Source organism: Pygoscelis adeliae, unplaced genomic scaffold (genome assembly GCF_000699105.1).
Source record: "Pygoscelis adeliae isolate BGI_AS28 unplaced genomic scaffold, ASM69910v1 Scaffold66, whole genome shotgun sequence".
Lineage (NCBI taxonomy): Eukaryota > Metazoa > Chordata > Aves > Sphenisciformes > Spheniscidae > Pygoscelis > Pygoscelis adeliae.
In genome coordinates this window covers 421,693-445,195 of record NW_008825167.1, presented here as the reverse complement: position 1 = coordinate 445,195, position 23,503 = coordinate 421,693, and the positions used below count along the sequence as shown (strand labels likewise).

The following is a 23,503-nucleotide window of genomic DNA, read 5'->3' as shown; positions in this document are numbered from 1 at the left end:
TCTAAGCTCTCTCACCGTTTACCTCACTACCTCTCCTAGATATTTTCCTCCTTCCACATGACAATCCCCTGCCTACCCTCATGACTCTTGTGGATGAGCTCTGTCAAATCTCACTTGGACCACATAAGAAAGATGTACCCCACCACTGCTTTCACAGGCTGCAGCAGGGCATTAGAAGCCAACGTGCATTGCCTGCTGCAGAGCGCTGGGTTTTTTTTACAAACCCATTACATGAACAGGAAAAACCGAGGAACTGGCATATTACAGCGATGGTAATATCCAACTGAAGGGGCAGGCTACTAACAGGTCACATTAACCCATCAAAATCTGGCAACATTCACCTGCTTAAATCCTTGGTCTACTTTCTCCTCCGCTTCACTGCTGCTTACCTACTCTCTGGTTCCTTACTTTCCTGGCTTATTTCCTCAGATACTCTCATTTTCAGCAGTTCCCCCAAAATCTGACTCCTAGAGAATCTGAATTCCTGCATCCCACTGTGAAGTGCTCATCACCTCCCAGAGATCTCAACCCTAAAATATGGGATACAATTGCCATTTTTATCGCAAATAGACACTTCTGTTTGCTACTTCGATCTTTGTTCATTTTCACACAGCCCATTGTTCCATGGTTTTGTGGGTTTTTTTTTAATTTATTTATTTTTTAAAGCTACTACATTACTCTGTAACACAACACTTACATCTTTTCCGTTTATATTCCAGGGTTGTTTGATTTTTCTCCTTTCTGATTTGTTGGCAAGCCATTACCAAAGAACAAGATTAAAGCAAGTGGTATAAACAACGTACCACTAAGCAGCATGTACATACACATTGGTGTTATTCAGTACTTCAGAAATTAAATTACCTTATATGTGTAATTTTTAATACGACCTATAAGTACTTTTACCAGTATCAGGAATTGCTTTTTCCTTTTTAAAAAAAGAGCAAAAGCAGAAATATGAAACATTAAAGCGTGCTTTAATTCATCAAAATACAGGTTAAGGCTCTCAAACCAATCTTAAGTTCACCAAGGTACTTACAAAAAAAAAAAAAAATCCATCTATCTTCTTATCCAGGCCTACATCTTTCTAGCTCAGTTTATTCTGGGGTTTCACCTGGGGTGATGAATGGTCACCAAAAAAAAAAAAAAAAGAAGAGCCAAACCTTCCTTCCATGCCCCACTACCTCCTGCATTCCTTCTCTTTTAAAACATGCCACTCCAGCTGCTACTGATGTGAAAAATACCTCCACCAGGAGCTGAAAAATACCTCCACCAGGAGCTGAGTGCAACTGATAGAGAGCATTCTGCCTGAATTTTCAGACAACCTGGACAAAAAAAATCTTTTGAATTTATTCATTTCAATAAGATATTAATTCAAATTTTCCCAGAAAATAAAGGAAACATGAATCTGAGTGAAGAGGTAAAGACGATCCACTGAGAACAATCATTAACCTGTGAAGCCAGCTATGTTTCTGCCCATGAACCAGGTAGAGGAAGCACTATAGACCAGGTCAGTGTATACTTTTACCATTTAAAATACAGAGGTGATATTAAACTCACATACATAGATCAGTGTAAGTTTGTAACCGTACACTGTGGTCCATTATAAACCAGGTTAAGAACAATGTAAAAACATCCATACACAAATAGAATCACTGTAACAGAATTCATATAATATCACAGCCTTAAACTAGGACCTTTTTTGAGTCAGGCACTATAGTATGCAGTGGCAGATGCCTTATGGATTCCCCTCCCACAAAAAGGAGGATCAAAGGGGGCACTTTTGGAAGAAATTAGCATTTATTAAACTTCTTATCACCAAGCCAAAACTTAGCAGCTAATTTGACCCAATCCAAGGGCAGGTGTCAAGTGGTACCTCTATGCTCTTCATTCCAGGGTATTCTCAAACTCTACTGAGATGAAGCCAAGTTCTAATAGCTCAGAGAACAAAAAATTCAAGGTACGTCACATCAGAGTTTAAATAGTTTCATGATAGTGACACACCCAGAATGACTTCAACAGGGCATCCATCAAGTTTCCCTCCTTTCCTACGTCTTACTTTCCCTTTCTCTTCCTACCCCACACATTAGCTCTCCTACTGCGACAGCACATGCTGCTATAAGCCATTGCTCCCTCACAATTCTGAGCTGCCACCCAGGATAACAATGCTAAAACTATGTTGACAACAAATCTACCAGCACAACATCAGCCATAATCTAAATGAGCTCTTCGGGAGATCTGTGTACTCAGTTTGTCCCTGTGTGTCTACAAGACTTCACCTATGAGAAATATAAAACATGGTCAGGGTCTCACAATGCAGAGGAAGTCCTGAAGATGTGCATTTGGCAGTATTACGTGAAGGGGAAAAGAAACCCAGACTATTGTTCTTACCTATGCTGCTTGTTCTGCCTACTCTAGCTGCTTTGCTTTGGACGGAAGATAGAATTAATAAATTAGGAAAGAAGTAGTATGATGCATCCACTAGTCATATTAGGGAGAACAATAAACAGATGTAAGAAAAAACATTGCAAATAAGGGAAATAAAAGTTGACTGAGACCATTCTTTAAAAACCCCTATGACTGAGGAATCTTTTAAGAATTAGAACTAGGCAAGGGTTAAAAAGATGATGTTGAAGTCTATTAATATTTGAACTACAGAATTATTACTCCCCAAAAGGAATAACATCTATCTACATACAAAAATAGATACACATACATATACTTAATTTGTATTTAATTTACATTCATTCTGAACTGTGCAACGAGAACAGACTGAAGGATGTGTTGCCTGCAGACTGAATCCAAGAAACCCAGGAATTTAATTTTGAAATACACAGCAAGGAAAAAAAAACCCCACCCAGCAAACGGAACCAACAGGCAGCAGTCTCTCAAGCAGGGTTGATAATTCTCCGTTTGTTCCATTCCATTCCATATCCAGAAAAAAACAGATCAAAGAAGATTCCAGACTGCTGATTTTTATCTTCCTGGCAACTGGAATCATTTGATCCATTTAGCAAAAGTAGATGATGAAAGTTATAACACTTTCCTCAAACTGCCAAATGCCATGAGAAAAGCTTTGGGCATCTGCCACTAATCTGAAACACTCTGATAGAAGCTGCTAACTGCATCAGTCCACTTACAAGGATTTCTAAATGCTCAAAATGTTTATAATTGAAAGAAGAAAAATGGGCTGATTACTTCAAGCCAAGCTCAATGTTACAAGTCACAATCAGCAAGAAGCTGGTGACCATTCCATCTGTCTGAGCAAAGAACATGAGAAAGAAAAAAGAAGCCACAACAAAAATGCTGCCACAAAAGAGGCCACAAGAAAAAGCATCTACAGAGTCTGGATCAAAAGGAACTGTGATGAAGATGCCACAGTACACCACTGCACCATCATATTATTTTACAAATGATGCCTGACTATAGCTACAAAGATGAGAGAGACCAGGCCAGAGTCATGGCTGAGGAAAAAGGGGAAAGTGAGGGTACGTTCCAAAAGGCACTGCAAATTGAACTGGTCTCCTTGAGATCTTGCAGGAAAACCTCCCTTTGTGATTCTACTCAGAGCCACCATGGCAAGAGAACCATGGCATGGTTTCTACCTGAGGAAGAAAGGACAGTGTTTTATCCAGGTCCTACTGGAGCTAGAGCATCTGGATGACACAGGACGCCTTCCATTCCAGGTGGTAAGTTGTGAGATGCGGTGGTTAAAAGAAACCAAGGGCCTTTGACAGATCAGTTCTGCAGTATTTGGAAGACACATTTCCCCAACACTGGGCATCACTGTCCTGAAGGCAGCTGTGGTCAATAAAGGATATGACTTGAGTCTTCTACTATTTTCGCTCTAGTAATTGAAATGCGCAGGTAGGTGTTGGCGTTCTGCATGGAGACTATGGCTTATATTTGATGACATTCAAGAACTGAGTAAGGGTTACAAACACTGCAGAAGCAGCCACAGGTGAGCTAATTGCTTTGCAAGAAAAATCTATGCAATTGGAACCTGTTGGAGAATCTCCAGACTAAAATCCACTTGGGCTGATAAATTATGTTCAACAACACAGAAGCTGTCTACGCTGTAAGTGGCCCAAAAGGAGAAATCCTGTTCTGGACTGCAGGACAGTCTAGCTGGTCTCTCATTTCTTTTTAGTGCCTTCTGCCCTAAAGTATTAATCTGTGCCAGAGCACCTCATGTTACCTAACCCTCCTGGGAGTGCTAACTCAATTACATCTCATTTTCAAAGCCCTCTATCCTGCCCTCAGCCAAATAAACTAACCTATAGGGCTCCAAGGAAGAGGATGGGAACTACCCATGAAAAAGCTACTTATGACTCAAGGGCACTCAGCATTAAAACATTTCTTTTTAGCAAAGCAGTGGAAAGGCAGAATAGACAGTCATGAGAAGTATGATGATGCCAAGACTTGCCACCTCTAGGCTTCCAGAGACCACTGAAAATATGAGGTCTTCCAAACCATCTTGTGTAAGTATGTTAAAAATGTATAAGCAGAGGTTAAGAAAAGGCCAGCTAACTATACTGATCTTCTCTAAAGCTGCTTTGCATTTAAGGAGTTGTAGTCAAGCAAAATGAGACACAGCACTGGAGAATGACCAGTCCTGCTACAGTCCCCCCAAAATTCCACAATGTTCTAGTCCAAGTGGAATGGAGGAATTAGGAAAATTGTTAAGGCACTTGCAGGACCGCACATCCCCCCATGCCCCAAGGTGTCTGTTACACAGCCAAAGTCCCACCTGCTAAACAAGACTGTAATATCTGCCAAGACCATTTTCTCCTTTCTGGGTAAAAATCAAAATAACAGCAGAATAGCTAAAATTCTGGGGAAGCTGGAGAAAAGAGGGGGAGAAAAGTGAAAGGAGCAAAGGGAAATTTGCTGCTGATAGGAGAGAATTGTTTGCAGTATGGAAATTTCTTCTCTCTAGAAAGGAACAGAAACAGAGGAAACACCACCAGACTGACCTTTATATTTGTTTAAGAAAACAAAACCAAAACCAAACAATCAGAGATGATTGAACTAACAATGTCTTCAATTCCCATTTTGGATAGATGCGACAGAAAGGCTCATGAGCTAGGAATTCTGCCCAGAGTAATGGTGTAATCAAGGAAGCAAGAGAGCCATCAGTCTAGTCTAGTCTTATACTCCAAGTATAAGAGTTTGTGTAGATATTAAAACTAAATTGTAAGCACAGAGCTGGTCCAGAATCATATTCATGTCTTCTTTTAAGTTGTATTGGGCTGAGTACACAAAAAAGCAGTTTGTTATCCTGCATTTTAAATGACTGAATTAAAACAGAGTCTAAACTGCTTTATCTTGCTAAATTCTACACGTTCCTTCAAGGTGTAAAACACGATGGGTATGATTTTAAGGGTGTCGGGAAATTGTGGATGTAAGACTAGCAATTGCTGAAAAGAGATATAAGGGTGGTGATATATCAGTGGCAAAGATTAGTACAAGCTTTTATTTGCCCAAGTTTTAATTAGCCGTGCTATTGCCCTTTTTCAGTTTTATTTTAAATTAAAGGTCTATATGGAAATTATGAAAATGTGAATCTGGAGAGACACTTCAAAGAGAGATCTTGATGACATCGGGGTATTTACACTGACAGCAGCATTATGGAACTCACAGTATTTTTAAATTAAGGATGTGGCTCAATAATTGCCAGTCCTGTGCACTTACATATTCTAATTGAAATTTTACATTCTGGCATAAACTATGAATCCTAAATATAGGCAGCATGGTCTTTTCTTTGGAACTTGCTACACAAATACATCAATTATGACAATTTAATTGGACGTGCTTTTATTTTATTAAAAATAGCTGTTTGAAGAGTTCAAGCCAGTCAGTTCAGTACTCTCAATGGCAAACGCTAAAACATTCTGAATTACTTGTGTTACCTTTAAGGAGTGCAGTAATTTTCAAGAGCCAAACAGAACAAATAATCTAAGTGATTACTTAGCTTATCTACTAATATTTTGTATGTAGCTGTCTGATGATTTACTATGTCATTATTCCATTAATGGAATCAGCTAATAAAACATGAATGCAAAGTCCAAGTACTTTGGACAGTCACCAAAATCCCATGGTGGCATTATTTTCTAAAATAAAGATTTGACTCCTTACACGATAATGACAGCAAATATGAGTTAAACTGTGAGAAAACATAGTTTCTCATTTGTTTAACAAGGCCAGCACCAAACCCTCAGCATGTTACCTCTCCTTCCTCCTCTCTATTTTAAAGTTTTTCCATGTGAGTAACTTGGGGAACGTAAAAAGAACTGCAGAAGCAGGGCACGTGATAATATACACCGTCGCAAGATGAAGAGACATGCTTTCTAGAGTAATGCACTTGGTGAACACAGAGAGGCGGGAGAGAGAGGCCAGAAATGAAGTATGCTTTACAGTTACTGTTTCCACACAGAATTCCTTTGGGATCAATAGTGCAAGAATCCCATTCATTTTGATGGCATTCATTTATTTTCAAATATTATGAAAAGTAACTGCAGCACATAACATAGGCACAGTAATAACTGCACCAGTGTACACTGGCCATTGTAATTTGGATCACTGTGAAAGCCCTTTTTTATTACAAAAGAAAACAAGCCTTAGAAGTGGGTGGAAGGACATCAGTATTTAGAGAGATGTGTTGTATAGTGTCTGCCACTGAGACCTTTGAAACAGAAAAAGCAAATACTCTGCAAATTAAGGTATGAATGCAGTTACAAAGTTTCAATGTGGAATTAATGGCCTGAGGGAAGAAAACATTCTGGCAAAGCACTGGTCGGGCAACTTAAAGCATCCAAGCGGTCCTACTGAAGTAAGAGGGGGAAGATTTGAAGGTAAAAACATGCCCATGCTTAAATATTATTCTGTTTTTATGTTAAGAGTCATCTGCTAATTGTCTTTACAGACAATAACCCTTTCCAAATTTAAATAAAATTTCAGACAACCCTTTTAAATTTCTTGTGAATTTAAAAGCATCTCCTACCTTAAACTAGGACCTAGAGAATGGAATCTGGAAAAAATTTCAAGACTTGTTCTTATTTTTAGATTTACATTTGGTGATTTGTGTTACGCCTTCTTTCATAAAACATGTAACAAAATCTGTCTGGCATGCAATGGCACTGAATTAGGGCTGAAGGGATCTCAAAAGGTCACCCTCACCAATATTTCTCAACCTCTTTAAATCTAACGCTCCCCTAAGCCTTTCTGAAAAAAATTCAGAGGCCATGTTGAGCACTGTCATCACAATTCATTTCTGGCCCACTTGAAATCAAGTCTAACTTTGAACATCTGTAAATTTTTTCCCCACTTTGCTTGCCTACAGCTTGCTGCTTGTTTTTGTTCAGCTGAAATTTCTTGCAACTGCTTCTGCTGTCCTATGGTTCACTGAGATGCACAGATCTAGTCCATCCTACTGCCTAATATGTGATCAACCATATCTGACAGGTAGTTATCTAACCCGTTTTAAAATTCTTCAGTGGCAGAGATGCCACGATCTCTCCAGCCGAACTATCATAAAGGTTTAACTACCTCAACTTTTGGAAAGGTTTTCCTAATACCAACTTAAACCCTACAGCAATATAAACCTGTCATTTTTTGTCCTAATTATGATGAATCACCAACAGATTATTTCCTTCTTCCCTCGACAAAGTTTTTAATGCATTAAAGGCTTATTAATGACTCTCCTTAGTCTTCTCTATAGGCTTCACAACCTCACTCCCTTTTATCAATCCTCACTGGACATGTTTTCTGAACCTCCAGTTATTTCTGCTGCTCTCTGCTGAAGTCTCTCCAACTGCCCACACTCTTCATAAACTATAGTGCCAACACCTTGGACTTCAGCAAGACTGAGAAGAGCAGGACTGTTTTTCCCTTCTTTGAGGCTCTTTCTCTCTGTATACATCCCAGTACAATGACTGCCTTTTTAGCACCAGTATGACGTTGTTAGAACTCCTGTTCCTTTCCCACAGAACTGTTACCTAGCTAGTTGTTCCTGGTTTTGTATTTGTACAACTGTTTGTTGAACAGCTGCACATTTTTTACAGATCTTTTGACTGTGACTCTTCTCTTTTAACTGTGAACTACTTTCAATGTACTGTTTTCCAATCATCCGACATCCACTTCATCTAGACTAGAAAGGTACTGCATTGCACAATCAGAAATAATACTGAAAGTCAAGATTATATGCATGCTTATTAAGATTCAATTTTAAAATTCATAATAGTTAATAAACACCAATTTTGTACCGTCTTTCACCCCAGGCGCACCAGTTAAACTTCTGGAAACTGTAACTCTTAGGTCTGAAGGGAGACAAGCACTCCTCTGAGTCACATGCTTGGAAAAAGAAGGGGTGGAAACTGCACAGAAATGAAAACCAACAGGCCCTGAGGTCTCCCATGAAACTGGAGGCATACAAACTGACACCAACCAAGAAGAAGAGGAGCAATAAACATTGGCAAGCAAAAATAAATGTTCATTTAAACCATCAATATTCAATAAGAATAAATGCCAAATTCTAAAAGTCTATATATCTATCTGCTGCTTCTTTCTTAGCCACAAGGCCTGTCAGAGAAGAAAATTAGATTGTTTTGACATAATTTGGTCTCGACAAATCTGTGCTGGCTGTTACAATTGGCATATACAATTTAAGATGTCAAAAGATTTATATCATTGAAAAGGTAGGGCCGATAATTGAAGTTCTGATGGGCCTAACGAGAGCATTGTAATAAAGAAATCACTCAGAAGAACTTGGTTCAGCACAGCAAGCAGTCCAAAAAATGCAGCTAATACCTAGCCAACTTGCTAAAAGAGAATTACTTCTACTCTAAATTTATGCACACTGTACGGAGGAAAGCATGAGCTAAATGTATATAACACAATATAAATCTCAGGAGAAAAGAAATTCCTTTCCTTTTAACATTGCTCTTCTCGTGTAGTAAACTTGGTGACTGGCAGTACATTTTCATCCAAATATGCACACATACAAAATTACAGATACATCTCACTCCCCCAGTGACTTTATAACATGTTGCTAGGTAACAGTGCATACAAGTCAGGTTTCAAGACCTTTAGTAAGTCACCATAAAATAACTGCATAGGCCTTTTGCATGAATAATGTACATTTGTATCCTTTTTCTGATGCCAGTAGATCAGACATTGAAAACATGACTGTCTGCCAAACTGTAAACAGCTCCTCATCAACTGCTACATGAAAAACAACACATCAAAATGTTGTATGTTTTCTCAGCTTTCAGGCTTTCCCCCCTCTCCTGCATTCTTGCTACGTGCAGCCATCATGAGCACTACTATCTACAGGTCAGTACAGTTGATGTGTAGAGCCACTTAGTGCACAGCAACCCAAATTTAAGACAGACATCAGAACGACAACATATATGGGACAGCTGTCAGCCAACATAAAAAACGGATTTCATATAGAGTCCAAATTTGAAACTCAATTAAAAAAATGTACAAGTAAAAAAAATGTACAAGCAAATCAAAAAAGACTCATCCTCACTCATTTTTTGTTGGTCATATAATAAATTATATCAACAGATTTTTTTTTTTAAAGGGGAGGTTTCCGTGGCCTCTTCCAACCCACACAGCAAACCATTTGTGCCAGCCCATTTCACGTCCTGCTTGCCCTCAGCTCTTTTCTGTTTTCCTGGTTGGCTCCATGAAGCCTCAGGCTTGATTTCTTGTGTTTACCCATTCTACTTGATTCCCTGCAGAATTGCGATCCCAGAGGTATAAAGGTCTGGGCAGATGAGGACAGCAAGCCTTTCCAAAATAAATGGCTGCGGTTTCACCAAGGCAATGGCATTAGGACAGAGCCAATTCCTGAGTTTACCTGACAATAAAATTTGCTAAAATGCAACTTACATTCCATTTAAAGGAAAAAGGTGACCAATTATTCTCTATTGAAAAGGGTATCTTCTATCTCCAAAGTCTAAAACTTGCCATGGGGACTGCCATCTCCTTGTGAAACAGAAGTTTCTTCAGTGACATTTTTCCTGACTTCTTTCTCTTTAAAAATTAAAGGCCAATTTTGAAAACATTTAGTATAGAACATCCCCCCAGCATGTCCACAATTCTGAAGTGTTCAGTCAAATCAATAAAAGAGCACATAAAATATAATAGATTCACCCTAAACACATCCTCCACTTCAGTCTCACATATGAGTATCATTCTTACAGCAATAATCTGACAGTGAAAGAAAAGACAGTAAATGCATGCTTTGCATTAGATATGGATTTCAATTAAAATAGTAAAAAAAAAAATTTAAAGCTGTTCATGAATCTCTAGGACTACCTTTTTTTTAAGTGTTAATAATCAAGAAATGCAGTAACACTCATACTTTGCACGTATTTACTAGTTAGACTTCAAATACTACTCTGAAAGGAAGGTGACCAATACTTTATTGGTCCTATTTAACAGATGGGTAAAGGCAGAGAACTTAAGAGCTGAATTTTCTAACATGCTGGGTGCTTGTGACCCTCAGTGATTTCAAACCAGAACTAAAGGTATTCAGCATGCCTGAAAAACTCACCAAATGAGATTTGCCAAGGTAATTGTCAATGAACATGAAAACCTGGATAAAAAGTTCTCACTCCCAATCCCCACAATTAAACAGCAAAATCCCTCTCTTCTCTCGCTGTTTCCCCTCTTTGCTCCATCGTGCACCTCTCCTTATCAAAAGAAACAAGAAATTATAAATTAAGAAGTTCCAATGTTTTTCTCCCTGTAATTCCAAGACTTAGCAAACCCAAGGCAAAGTGTTTCTTAGCCCATAAAGGAGCAGCTGATGCTGCTGCTTGCTGCTCAATTACCTGACAGCTTCATAAGAAAATCTGATGCCATCTTGACAGAGATGTCTTGGCTGAATAGTGCTGATGCCGTATTGGCCACAAAGTCAGAGGAGTCTTTCGGCTTTGGGTTGTTGGGGACTCTGTCAACAGTGCTAAGAGCAAAAGGTGCAGCTGAGATGCTATTGTCATCTTTGGGCTCTTCTTTCACTAGTAAAGGTGGAATACCTCCACTAGGCTGCCCAGCCGCATCAGGTGTTTTAGATACAGATGCTGATCCCGCAAGGTCAGGTCCACCTCCTTCCCTCTGTGGTCCCGGGCAGGAGTCACTATTTAGCTGTGGTGACCCCTTCACCTCAGTTTCTGGTATTTCCTCCTTCACTTTGGATTCTGTCCTGAGGAAATGCTGATGGCAACGCATATGGAGTTTCAGGCTGAAGTGGCGGGAGGAGGTAAAAGGGCATAGCTGGCATTGAAAGGTCTCACCCCTGTCTTGGTGCTGATGAACCTGGTTCAAGAGGTGAAAGATAAAAGCATGTATCAAGCAAAACAGTTTACTAGCATTATAGAAATCTCAAGTCTACACTTGTCACACCATTTAAAAAAAAAAGTTAACTAATGGGTGAACTCTTCATTCTCAGCACTTGGAAAGAGGTCAGGCACTAAGAACAGTAGGATTCTTTCACACGTAAGTCAAAGAACATAAACATCAGACTCAACTAAAAAAAAAAAAAATCAGGAACATCTGTTTCTGCAGCATGGAAATGCTGAAGTCTGCTTTGGATCAAACAGTCCTTACAAGTGGATCCTGATGACCTGTCAGTGCATGAAAAGACTTCCAAGCTATAACTAGTAGCTTGCTTGATTAAAAAACAAACAAACAAACACCACCCTATTACATGTTCTGCTAAGCATGATCATTCTGTGCAACCTCATAAATAACAATTGTTCAGAGCAACCCAGCAAAACACCAACCTGCATAGCAATGTCCATCATCGATTCGTGTATCATTAGAGTAAAACCACAGCACCTGGCAATACCAAGGCACTATTGAAACAGTTTGTGGCAAATTAATTCTACCAGAAAATAAAGAGCTCTCTTACGATAAAATACAAACTTGGGAGATGGTGTTTGCCATTTATTCTATCAGTCAATTAATCATCACAGTTAATCTTATTGTCCTCATATTTTGACTGCAGGCTCTTTCTCATAGAGACTGCATGCTCCAGTATGACTACAATGCCTATTATCCTCAAGCCCGATCCTGATTACCTTTAAAAGAGAACTCTATCCATCCATCCATATGTAACGGTTTACATATTATTTGAGCAGACACACTCATTAATATAAACTATATACATATAATTATACAATTTCTTGTTTAACACAGTACTTATGAAAGGGAAGGAATAATTGAGCCCAGCATAATAGTGGCAGATATATTGAAAAGTTTTTTCCCTATAGCTTCACAAATGAATTTTAAATCCTGACAGTAGCACTTTGGGCTACTCCCTGCAGAAAGACTGGCAAGCACATACATTTTTTCCTTACTAATTGATGAACATGCGGTCAGGACAAACTGGCACCAGACTGAGCTCCACACATTCGTTTTCACTTGTGACTCGAGCTGGTTGGAAACATTTCAGTGAGACAGATTTTTGTTGGAAAATGGCAGTTTTTTGAATGCAAAATATTTCACCTGAAACATGGAGAGGTTGGATGAACTCTTGGCAAATGAGGCATGATTCCCCTATCCTACTGAGTGGCACTCTATCCCCTGCTCCCTGGGCTCGGCTCAGAAGCAGCCAGCTGTGCCAGGGATCCAAGGCTTGCTGCTGTAGCCTGGGAGTCCAAAAGCCCTGAGAGCTCCAGCTTTAATCAAAGCTCAGTTCTACACCAGGGAGCCTGCAAAACCCAGCTTTAGCTAAGGCTTTCAGCACTTTCCAGTTTCCTGCAGAGCTGAGATCTAGATCCCGAGAGTCCTGGTGCAGACTCTGCAGAGCTCTGGGCTAACAGCAGCATTTCCCAAACACAGGTCTGTCAAAATTCAGGTTGGAGTTTCCCATGGTTGTACATTTGGCCTGATTCATTTTCTATATAGTAAGAGGAATTCAGTCACAAGCTCATATCCAGCATTCCATACACAGGACCTGAATTCAGGTCTGCTAAAATGTGAAACTGGGAGATGTCCCTCTTTTAGCCCTTTTTGCATTCAGTGATGACACATTTCATTAGTGCTGTATAACTTTTCATTCAGTAGTTCTTCAAGGGCTCTGGAGATTAGGTACTAAACAAACAGATAGCAAGAGAGAATTTCTCTCGGCCAGCCGCTTTACAGAATGACATTCTCAGTATCGTACAAACATGACATTTACAAGCAAAGTAATTCTGGAATCTTAAAATTGCACCCGACAACAAAAAAGTTAGAAGCTAATGCTAACCTAAGACAGTTTTAAAGCAACAACCTTGCAGAAGAATAGCAGCACAATGAATTCTAAATATTGACAGGTTACAACAGAAATGCCAACCAGATTGCCTGTCTACACACTACTGGAAACAGGATGGTCTGTGAGCACAGCAGTATGTAAGCACTCTTCTTCACGAAGAGCACCGAGATGTACTAATGGTAGCAAGCACTCTCACCATGGCAACTTTATCTCCTACACCCACTGAGATTCTGTGCGCCAGGGTTTCTCTCCAGGATCCCCTTCAATCAACATTTCCCTGCCTACATATTCAACCACTTCTTCTAGAGGCCCCTTATCACAATCATCAATATGATGCCTTCTGAAGGCTGTCACTGCTGCAGTCGGGTGGCAAAGCGTGTGGGAGCCCACCTCCTCTTCTCAGGAACATGGCATGCCACCCCTGCAATATCTTTTGAGAATGGATGAGAACAGGGGGGACTGATTCATCTGATTTGGATTTTTCTCCTGCCCAAAGACAATAGCAGCATCACCAATGTATTTCTCATAAAATAAAGTACATTTATAACTTGCAGCCAAGGAATGACAGAATTCAAACCCAAATATTTAGAGTTTTGAAAGGAAGAATTTTAGTTCTACAAAAAAACCCATATGAAAACATCAAGCCAAATATTTAGATCCCAATGTCCAGGGTCCAGTCCCACCGTAAGACTTTGGGTTTTTTTAATTCTCAAAAATAAATAATAATATTTATTTAAAAATTTGAACACTATTAGAAATAGAAGCTAAGAATTAAAGTCCAATTAAAAAAAAAACTATCCCTTATTTTATCATTTGACAGCAGCTAAAAGAGCCAAGAATTGCCATTCTATGCTATTTGGAGGGAAAAGTCAAGGCAGCAACTACTTGCTGCAGAATAAGAAACAAGAAACCATGTAGAGCTACACAGAAAGCCACAGGGGAGACCCAGGTCATGCAGTGTTACAGTCCAAAAAGCTGCCTTCTCTCTCCATGAGGCAGGGAACGGCTCTTACACTGTGCTAATGCTACCCAAACCATCAGATGTCCTCTTTAGACTCAACTAGGCTGTTGCTGCAAGAACCACAGGCAGGAGGAGACAAGAGGGCAGCTGACAGGTTTTCTCAAAAGGCCCACTCTGAGCCCAGCTGCTACCAGGTTTGGATCTCTGAATTACGCTGCCACAAACCACAGTGCACAACCTGCTCATGGAGAATGGTTCTTTCAGAATCCCACAAAACTACTGTTTGACTTACGTCAGAAACTTTTAAGGACTTCTACCTTCTGAGTTTATTTCATTTAACCGTGGATATTCTCCTTGACTGTGCAAAGTAAAATAAAGATGTGCATCATCTTTATTTTAACCCTACAGTCTTCGCAGTCTCAAATGACGTTTCATGGTTCTACAGTTTTTTCAGTGTGTGCTTGATATGACGTACGCAATAATTTTCAACAGAACTATACAATCCCTACAAACTTTAGGCCTAGTTTGAGGACTTGGGTACAAATAATCTACTGGTCAAATTTTTTTTTGTTTCTTTCAGTTTCTCTTGCTGCCTTCTCATTCTCACATTACAAGAAAGAAAAAAAGAAGCCGTTCAATTTATCTTCCCTATCACATGCATTATTTTGATCACACCTCCTTTCTATACCTGGCAGTCCCATTCTTCTCAGCTTCTTTCTTCAAAGGGAGTTCTTGCTATCCCACTAATCATTTTCATTGCCAGCTTTTGAAATCCCTTCTATTTCTGATACATCTTTTTGATGCAGTGACCAGAAGTGAATATTGTAAGTGGCAGCATACCATATGTTAATAATAGCACTGTAATATTTTCAGTGTTATTTCTGTTTTATTCTACAGACATTCAAATATCTAATGTACTTTTTAACCACTGCTGCGCATGCCAAGAAAAGGTTTTCATTGAACTGTCTACAACGATACTCAGATATTTTCCCTGAGTAGTTACAGTTCATTATATCAGACAGCCAGGTGCATGATTACTCTTGTTTCCAAGGTGCAGTACCTTGTATTTGTCAACAATAACTTCATTTGCCCCCTTGTTTATCTGTCAGCCAGCCTTTTTTTATTCCCTTTCAAGCTTTGTCTTTTCTAATCTTGATTCATGCACATAAGGTTGTATCATCTACAATTCTGTTACCCACAGTCGTCATTTTGTGCAGATCACATTTGCTAAAATATGCACAATTCCGCTCTTAGTAATGGAACATCCCTCTGTTAGCCTTTTGTCATGCTTAAAATTGCTAATTCCTTCCTACACTTTGTTTTACTGTCTCTTGGTGAATTTCTAATTTGCCATAGTACATCACATTGCTTAATTTATTTGGCAACTCCTCAGTGAGAAGCTTTGCCAAAGGCTTTTTTAAAGACCAAATAAATTTCAACTGATTCTTAAGTCCATGATTTTCCTGACATGCTCAAAACATCTTAGTAGAAGAACACATGATTTTCTTTTACAGAAACCACATGTCCCTATCATATCACATCATTCATATCGTATTTTTTTCTGTTACATTTTTTGTTGATGTACTAACACTTCTGGTATCATAAGCAGTTTCTTAAATCATCTTTTCATACTTAAAAGCAACATCCCTGCTGATTTACCAGCCAATTTAAGTCATAGGAACTACACACTGGCCCCTACAGATGTACCACAGTTACAAACACACGTGATCCCACCTAACAGGGTACAATGGGGAGTAGGGGCAAGGGAAACAGTGACACAGGCACGTCCTGCAATTTTGTAGTACTGGCAAAGTAGATCCTTTCTTTCCCCTTCCTTAAAGTTGGGGTAATGCTTTGCACAGACTCTCCCTTCTAGTTATGAGGCACAAGAAGGGAAGGATTGGCATTCACCTTTCTTTTGTGGGACTTAACACGGTTTTTTGGTTATTATTTTTTAAACACTCAGAATAAGAGGAAATGTTTTTTCTGAGAACCTTCATCCCTAAGCAAAATCAGAACAGAAGGGGGTTGGGGTGCTGAATCCACTCACTGTTATATTTGCTTCTGGCTACTCAGTCTTTACTTACTTTCTGTGACCTAATTATCCCTTTTTCCTTTGCCTACCATAGGTTTTATTTTTCTCACCAACTTCCCAGTGAATTAACATTTCCATGAGGGGCATCTGTTTAAGCAACTACTACAATCAACAACTACTATAACCTGGCCATTTAGCCATACGTGCCTACCCACTGATTTTTTCTGTGTGGTGGTTTTTTTTTTTAAAATCTCTTTTAGTAAAATGCCTTCTGCGACTGCATTTGAGTACACTTGAGAGATCTCCATTTTGCATCTATCATGTGCCCTCTGCTTTTTCATTTCATGCTCTTTTCTGACAAGTTCCCTCATTTTTAAAATATTGCACTTTGGAAAGTTTAGTGCTACGGTGCTAGTTTTGATATGATCCTTCCCCTCAGGACACATACATTATTTATATAGTATTTTCTTTTTGAAACTATTTCCTTGCTTTGCTTGAAAGCAAAGGGAAAAAAAAAGCCTCTTTGCAGGGCTGGGCTGGACTAGGTGTTCCAAAAAAAATATTTTTTTTCTTTTTTTCTTTAAGATTTAAGGTATCAATGCATATCCTGTCTTATCCTTGTCTCATATGTGAAAAGTGACAAGATTAAAAGACAGATAGTTGAAGTCACTTGTGGTACCTGTCTGAGGCTTAGGGTACAGGTTTCACTTGTTGAAAGGCTGTGCAAGTTTGCATTACCTCCCCTCAGTCGAGGGGAGGTAATGGAATGACAGGCGCCTCCCAGGGCTCTTTAAAGTTAGCTTAAACCAAACTAAACAAAAAACCCTCCCATAAAACACAGTCAATCTCCTTCTCCCAATATGGTGAAGATGCTTTAAAATAACCTGTCCTATACTTCACCAAAATGGATTAGGAATGCTTATTCAGTTGTCTGACCCTAGCTGAGGAAGAAAGAGGAAAAAGCAAATCACTAAGGGGCAGTGAGCACCTGGCTACATTCTTCAGGGCCTTTCCTTATTCCCACTAACATGTAATTAATAGCCTCTCCCTAATCAGGAGGCTGATTGTAACACTCTTCATATTACACAGGAATATTAATCTGAGATGTCACTACATGGTCCCTCTTCATAAGCAACAGAAGCAGGAAGATCCCGAGCTTGAGCATCACATGACCTGCCTGCCATTGCATCTAACTTTTCTGTTAAGCTTAATCTTTCCTTTCCTCATTTTCTGTCATACCATCATGCTTCAGCACATGTTCACAATGCCAACCTTCTTTTCCACTGCTAGAAGAGCTGGCTCACCCATTTCTGCCTTATGTCTATATAGCAGCACAAGGAACATTTATAGATATTATTTTTGGCCATATGCTCCTCTTCCTCATTCCCCCTTCCAAGTGCTCAGGCTAATATCCTGTTGCTTTCTTGGAACATAGCTGTATGATCTCACAGCCTATCCATCCACCAATTGCTGAGGAAGATATGTGCATGATCCAAAGACACCAATTGGCCAAAGTCTGACTGATGCTTGTGGTATTGCTCTGTGGTAAATTAGATCCCTACTTCCCTACCAGGAAAAACACAAAAGCCTGAATACATCTCGCTGAATTACACCACTTCTTTCTGTTGCTTTCTGCATTAGTAGTATATAAGATACTCTCTCTCTCAAGAAGAAAACAACATATTCCAACTGATTGTATGTTTAGATAGACAGAGAAAAGGACCCAAGCATAACCCTTGCTGCCTGCTTGGACAAGACACCTCTCTTGGTTACCCATTCATTTTGTCCAGCTTCATTTTCAGTATTCTCAGCACCCCTGGAAACCACGCTATGATACCAGAGTCAAGTCCTGTGATGCTACCCCCAGATTCCTGGGAATGAGGGCCAAAACTTGTGGTTATGCATGTGCTATAATTTGTCTCCAAAACAGACTAATAAAATTCTGTACTGTGTCTATTTTGGGATTTTTCTAAGGTGCCTATCACCATGGAATCTAAACGCCATATAACAATTATAGATAGCACTGTGTGCCTTAAAAGGCAGTCTACTCAGGCTCCCTTGTTCATTGTGTGTCTGTGTGGAAACTTTCCTTTTGCTTCCCTTCTTGCCTTTCACTTCCTTGCCTCCAGTTGTGAGTTGGTCCTGGTGAAGTGCCCTTACTGGAAGAACACTTCGTCAACATGGTGGGTAGCACATGTAGATCTGAATATGGTCAGGGCTGGAATCAATCCAGCTCTCTGTTAAGATTTCCTCTAGCAGGGGACAAGACACCAAAAATGTTGGCAATGTTGTATTCTGGGCCAACCAGTTTGACATGTTATAATTACCATAAATTACACAGTATTTATATTATATAGTTATTATTCATTAACCTAAAGATACACACAAGAAGGCCCATATGGAGACACACAAACCACTCATGGAAATTAAATCTCTAAATGACCAGTTTCAATGGAAAATGCCTACAGGAACCTAGAAAAAAGAGGAAGTGCTTCAGCTCAGGACTATGCTGCCTAGAAGGAAACAAAGACAACACTATTAGATTTTGAAGACTGCAGCTGGACAAAAGACCTCAAGAGGTTTTGCCTGTCACCCTTATCAAAAGAACATAAAACCTGAAAACCGAAGAGCAGCATAAAGGAAAAGAGCTTGGCCTGTGATAGCATCCTGGAATAAAAATTGGCTTGTAATGAATGACAAACACCACCCTAGTACCCTAATTTTGAGTAGCCTTTTTGGTTTTGAAAAATGTGTCTTCACCTGCAGCCACAGTTGACTCATGGGGAGGGAGAGAGGGATGGAGAGCTAGAGGCAGCTCTACCTTCATGGGTTGCCTGCCAGGAAAGAGATAAGGCTAGGTAGCTCCCGAAGGATCCTAGGACAACGAAGAGAACTGAAAACATCTGACTGGCATAACCAGAACGCTGCATCCTAAGGAGCTCCCAACTGTGCTGTACCATTTCTGATGTGTATTCATTCCATTTTGAACACTGTTGGCTTATAATGTGTCAGGTGTCATAATCTCATACTTATTTACATACAGATTTAAAAGCAGCACTTTTTTATAACAAGAAAAGAAATCTGATATTTTTTATTTTTAATCTTATCAATTCATACTTTCACCAAAGGGAATTCAAAGTGTGTTTGACACTGTTGGACACATGACTAACATGCCCCTATCTCATTCACCTGCCTCAATTTTGATGTGATAGAAAATATTTTTATGAATGGCCTACTCAATTGAGAAAAGTGTATGAAACCCATTGAAATTAAGGTAAAACATTATCTTTCAGATTCTTATACTTGTGGTTTTTTACATTTATCCATAAGACTATAACAAGGACAAAAGACCAAATACAGGCCATCTAGTTTTGTAAGACAATTGCCTTCATCTTAAATAGGGAGCAGTTTTAGCAGCAAAGACCACTGGGTCCATCATGACCTGCGTGACCGGACTGCATTGACTGAGGAGAATTCAGATCTTATCTCCACAGTAAGGCTAAAAGAGACTGTAATCTCTTACATTGTGTTGAGCAGCTCTGGGCCTGACTCTGACCTCAATGATGTCTAACTGAGCATTACTTGGTAATAGTTACTATATTACCAAATAATTAACACTACATGTTACATGTATGTACAAGGGGTCTGTTTTAAGATGACATGGGCTCAGTTACTGAAGGAATTTATGTTAGGTGGGGAGCAGAAAAGAGCAGAAGGGCTTCAGATAGCCATCAATTTGATAGCACACAGCGACAGTGAAAAAGTCCCTAATTTTCTCCAACATACTACATGTGACCACCTATGGAAATCACCATGCCAAAAAGGAAGGGATAGGCCCTCAACCTGCAAATAATAATTCCAAAAAGGCAAAAAAAGCAGAGAACAAGAATTTCTGCAGGGAATAATAGGGATGTCCTTTACAAAGCAGGGGATGACAACAGGTCTTTGCCAGGGAATGGCAAGCTTTTAGGGGATGCATGCTTCTGTGCAGGCTGTCAAAAACTGAAAACAAAAAGCCCTCCTTATCATGCTGTACTCCCATTCTTTCTACTCATCATCTACTCAGGACGGTCACCTGAGCCCTCCAGTCAACATGGAATGCCTTGTCCTAAAAGAGCGAGCCATAAACACCAAACCTACTTCTACTACCTGATAAGGATTAGCATGATACACCAAGGGTGCCTGGGAATAGTGCATTGATCCACAGTAGAAGAGTTAAGGGATGAGCCTTCAGACTTTAGGGGGATGATTTCAGACCTAGCAAGGACCTGATATACAGCAAGATCTGCTGTTGTGATCAGTGGAATCATCTGAATGATTTACACTGAAGTGAGTAGTTACTTGGGTGTAAGCAAGGTTAGACTCCCGGCTAGTGATCTCAGATTCGGCAATAGCATATATAGAAGCTGAACAGGCATTTCTGTCCCCCTCCACACCAGCCTGGTAATCTGTTACACACATTTGTCTAAAACAGACAAAATACTAACTATAATAAAACATTTCACTGTTATTATAAAACTCAACTGCATTAACAAGGGAAACTTTTTGCACTTCAGCTTCTTCATCCATGAGCTAATGGGACAGGTACCATTTTCACTTCACCAAGAACATTCTACAGCTTGCAAGACCAGGCACTTTGTACGTTGCAACCACAGAGAACTTCAGCTAAGCAGACAGAGAGTCTTTTTACATTTTTGTATTTTTTCCGTATCAACACAGATGTTGCTTCTTTCAAAAGGTCATCTTCAGTTTGAGCCTAAAACTTAGGCTGAGTTAAAAGCACACTTTAAACAATGGAAACATTTGAAAACAAAACTTTACAGTATAATCTGTCATTCATTTTGTTTTGGATCCTTCATTCCTGAAATGCCTGCAGTTAAAAACTACATCGAGAAAAAAGTTAAAACTGCAGGCCTGTCTACAGAAAGTAATGGGGAGATCCCCTGCTAGTGCTGGCCAAGTTGGTATGCCCACTTAGTGTGATGAAACGGCATACAGAGATACTAGCTGGCATCCTGAAAAGCAGCACTGCTGTGTTTGCATGGTGTCACATCTCGGCTAACATCCCTGCTTCTGGTGGTTCCAGGTCCAGAACTAAATCTGTCACAGACAGCTTGTGCTGCACCAAGTTGACATAACCCAAGGCAGTTTCCACATTGCATAAAATGGAAAGGCAAGCAAAGGGAAAAAAGTTATTTCTTTCTCTTTTTATGGTCTCTTTATTTAAATAAAGACATCATTAGTAGTACAGTTAGGGAAATTTTGTTCTTGCAAATGCAAATGAAATAGGTTTGATTGATGATTCAAGTGTTTTGATTGTCAGTAAACACTTCCCTTACCTTCATGTGTGATTTGAGATTGTCCTTGCGTGCACAGCGAAACGGGCAGAGTGGACACTGATGACTTTTCAATCCTGTATGAATCACCATGTGCCGTTTCCAGTAACTCTTCCTCTTGATAACCAAACCACAGATCGGACACTGGAAAGGTTTTCCTCCTTCTTCTTCTGAGGCTTAGCAGAAGGGGGAAGAAAAAGAGAGGATCCTTTACAGCCACTTGTTGAATACCTTCCCCTTGTAAACATACTCAAGATATCATTTTTCAATGCTAGAATTTCATCTGCAAAGAGACACATCAGTTAAACAACAACATGTACCAGAAATTTCAGTTCCCCCCCCGCATATCCCTTTTCCCCTTAATCTAGTTATTCTCCCTCTAAGAAAGGTCACCATAATTTATAAAGGTTAATGTCCCAAACATCCTTTGGCTAATCAGTAGGGGACGCTACTCTATCTCACCTGGTCCTAATGTTCCTTATAATTTAACTGAACTGAGATGGATGTCTCTCATAATCATCACTTTGCACCTTCATTTCCTATCAAAGGCCGGTTGCAGTAGGGTATGGAAAATATGCTTAACTATTAAAAAATGATCCATTTCCATATCTGATGGTTAGCCAGCAGGGAAGCGGGATATAAAGCATAGAACAATCCACAACTTAACTGAAAAGCGCTGGTATTGCATATCAGATATATTTAACTCCAGAAGTGAATGACTTCAGAACCTCTGCTGTTGAACTTGTTTAGTTATGGCTCGAGCAGATGCTGCTGCAACTTCAGCCATCAGGGGTCTTCGGGTCATGGCTTTCCTTCTGCTTTTCTAGTTGCCAGGGCTTTAAATCTACTGCCTTCCTAAATGTTTGCACTCTGCTTTACTGCCCAATTCACGTAAGATAAGAAAAGGATTTGGTGGCATTTATCAGGCAAATATGGTTAGTCTGCTGAGTGTGGAACCATCTCAAGGTTGAAGGAAAGAGAAATTCCTGCCGCTGACTTTACACAACTAACCATCCATTCACCCTCTCACCACGATTTCCTCTGCTTATCATAAAGAAAGGCCTGTGGAACTGGAAGCCTTTTTCGTCACTGTAAAAGACAGGCTATTTTCAAATATCCAGAGCTCAGCAATGTGCATCCTGCTATTTGGAATTTCTCTCAGAATATTTAATCTCATTATTATCAGTTACTTCCTACTGATAAGGATATAGCAAACATCAAATTCCCTTGATGAGGAACTAAGTGATAAAAACCTCCAGAAAGATTTGTCATATCCTAAAATATAATTCTTGCTATTAGGTAGGAAACAAAAACACCGTAATTCAAATGATTAGGTAGTCATTACGTAAGTACAAAAAAGGACACATTGTCAAAGCATGCACTTCTGCAAGTTCAGAAATTTTCCTCGTGAAATATTCTATCACACTCAACATATCAAATTATTCCCCTCTCTGCACCTCTAAAGAGTAAGCAATTATAGGATTGGCTTCTTTCTTTACTTCTTCACAAAAGGCAGGAGAAAGACAAACCACAGAAAAAAATATATTGGTAGCATTTTTACCTATCATTTCTCTTCTTTCTATCATATCTTTTCTCCAGCCTCTGGGTATCATCACAAAGGATCCAGAAAAGAAATGTGTAATAAGCTATTACCTGTTTTCCACCCCATTAAAAATAAATCTGCAAACAAGATGGATCAATAGTAATTTAGCACATTACAAAATATGCAAAGAACTGGACTGAATGCATGTGAACACCAATAACAGTGACAATGGCACACAGGAATTAGGTCAATGCTCTCCAAAGCTGAACCATGTTAGCTCTTTACTACAGAAATGTCAACATAAGAAAAAAAAATCATGGGCTTCAGCTTTCCTTCATTTATATTGATGTCTATTTCATGTCAC

General features: G+C 39.4%; 1 protein-coding gene across 1 annotated transcript in view; it reads right to left on the bottom strand.

Moving 5' to 3' along the window:
- ZNF827 (zinc finger protein 827) overlaps positions 1-23,503 on the bottom strand; it is a 77,534-nt gene that overhangs the window by 49,799 nt on the left and 4,232 nt on the right. The window contains 2 exon segments of the mRNA XM_009328859.1: positions 10,842-11,325; positions 21,600-21,772. Coding sequence (XP_009327134.1) covers positions 10,842-11,325; positions 21,600-21,772 — 657 coding nt within the window.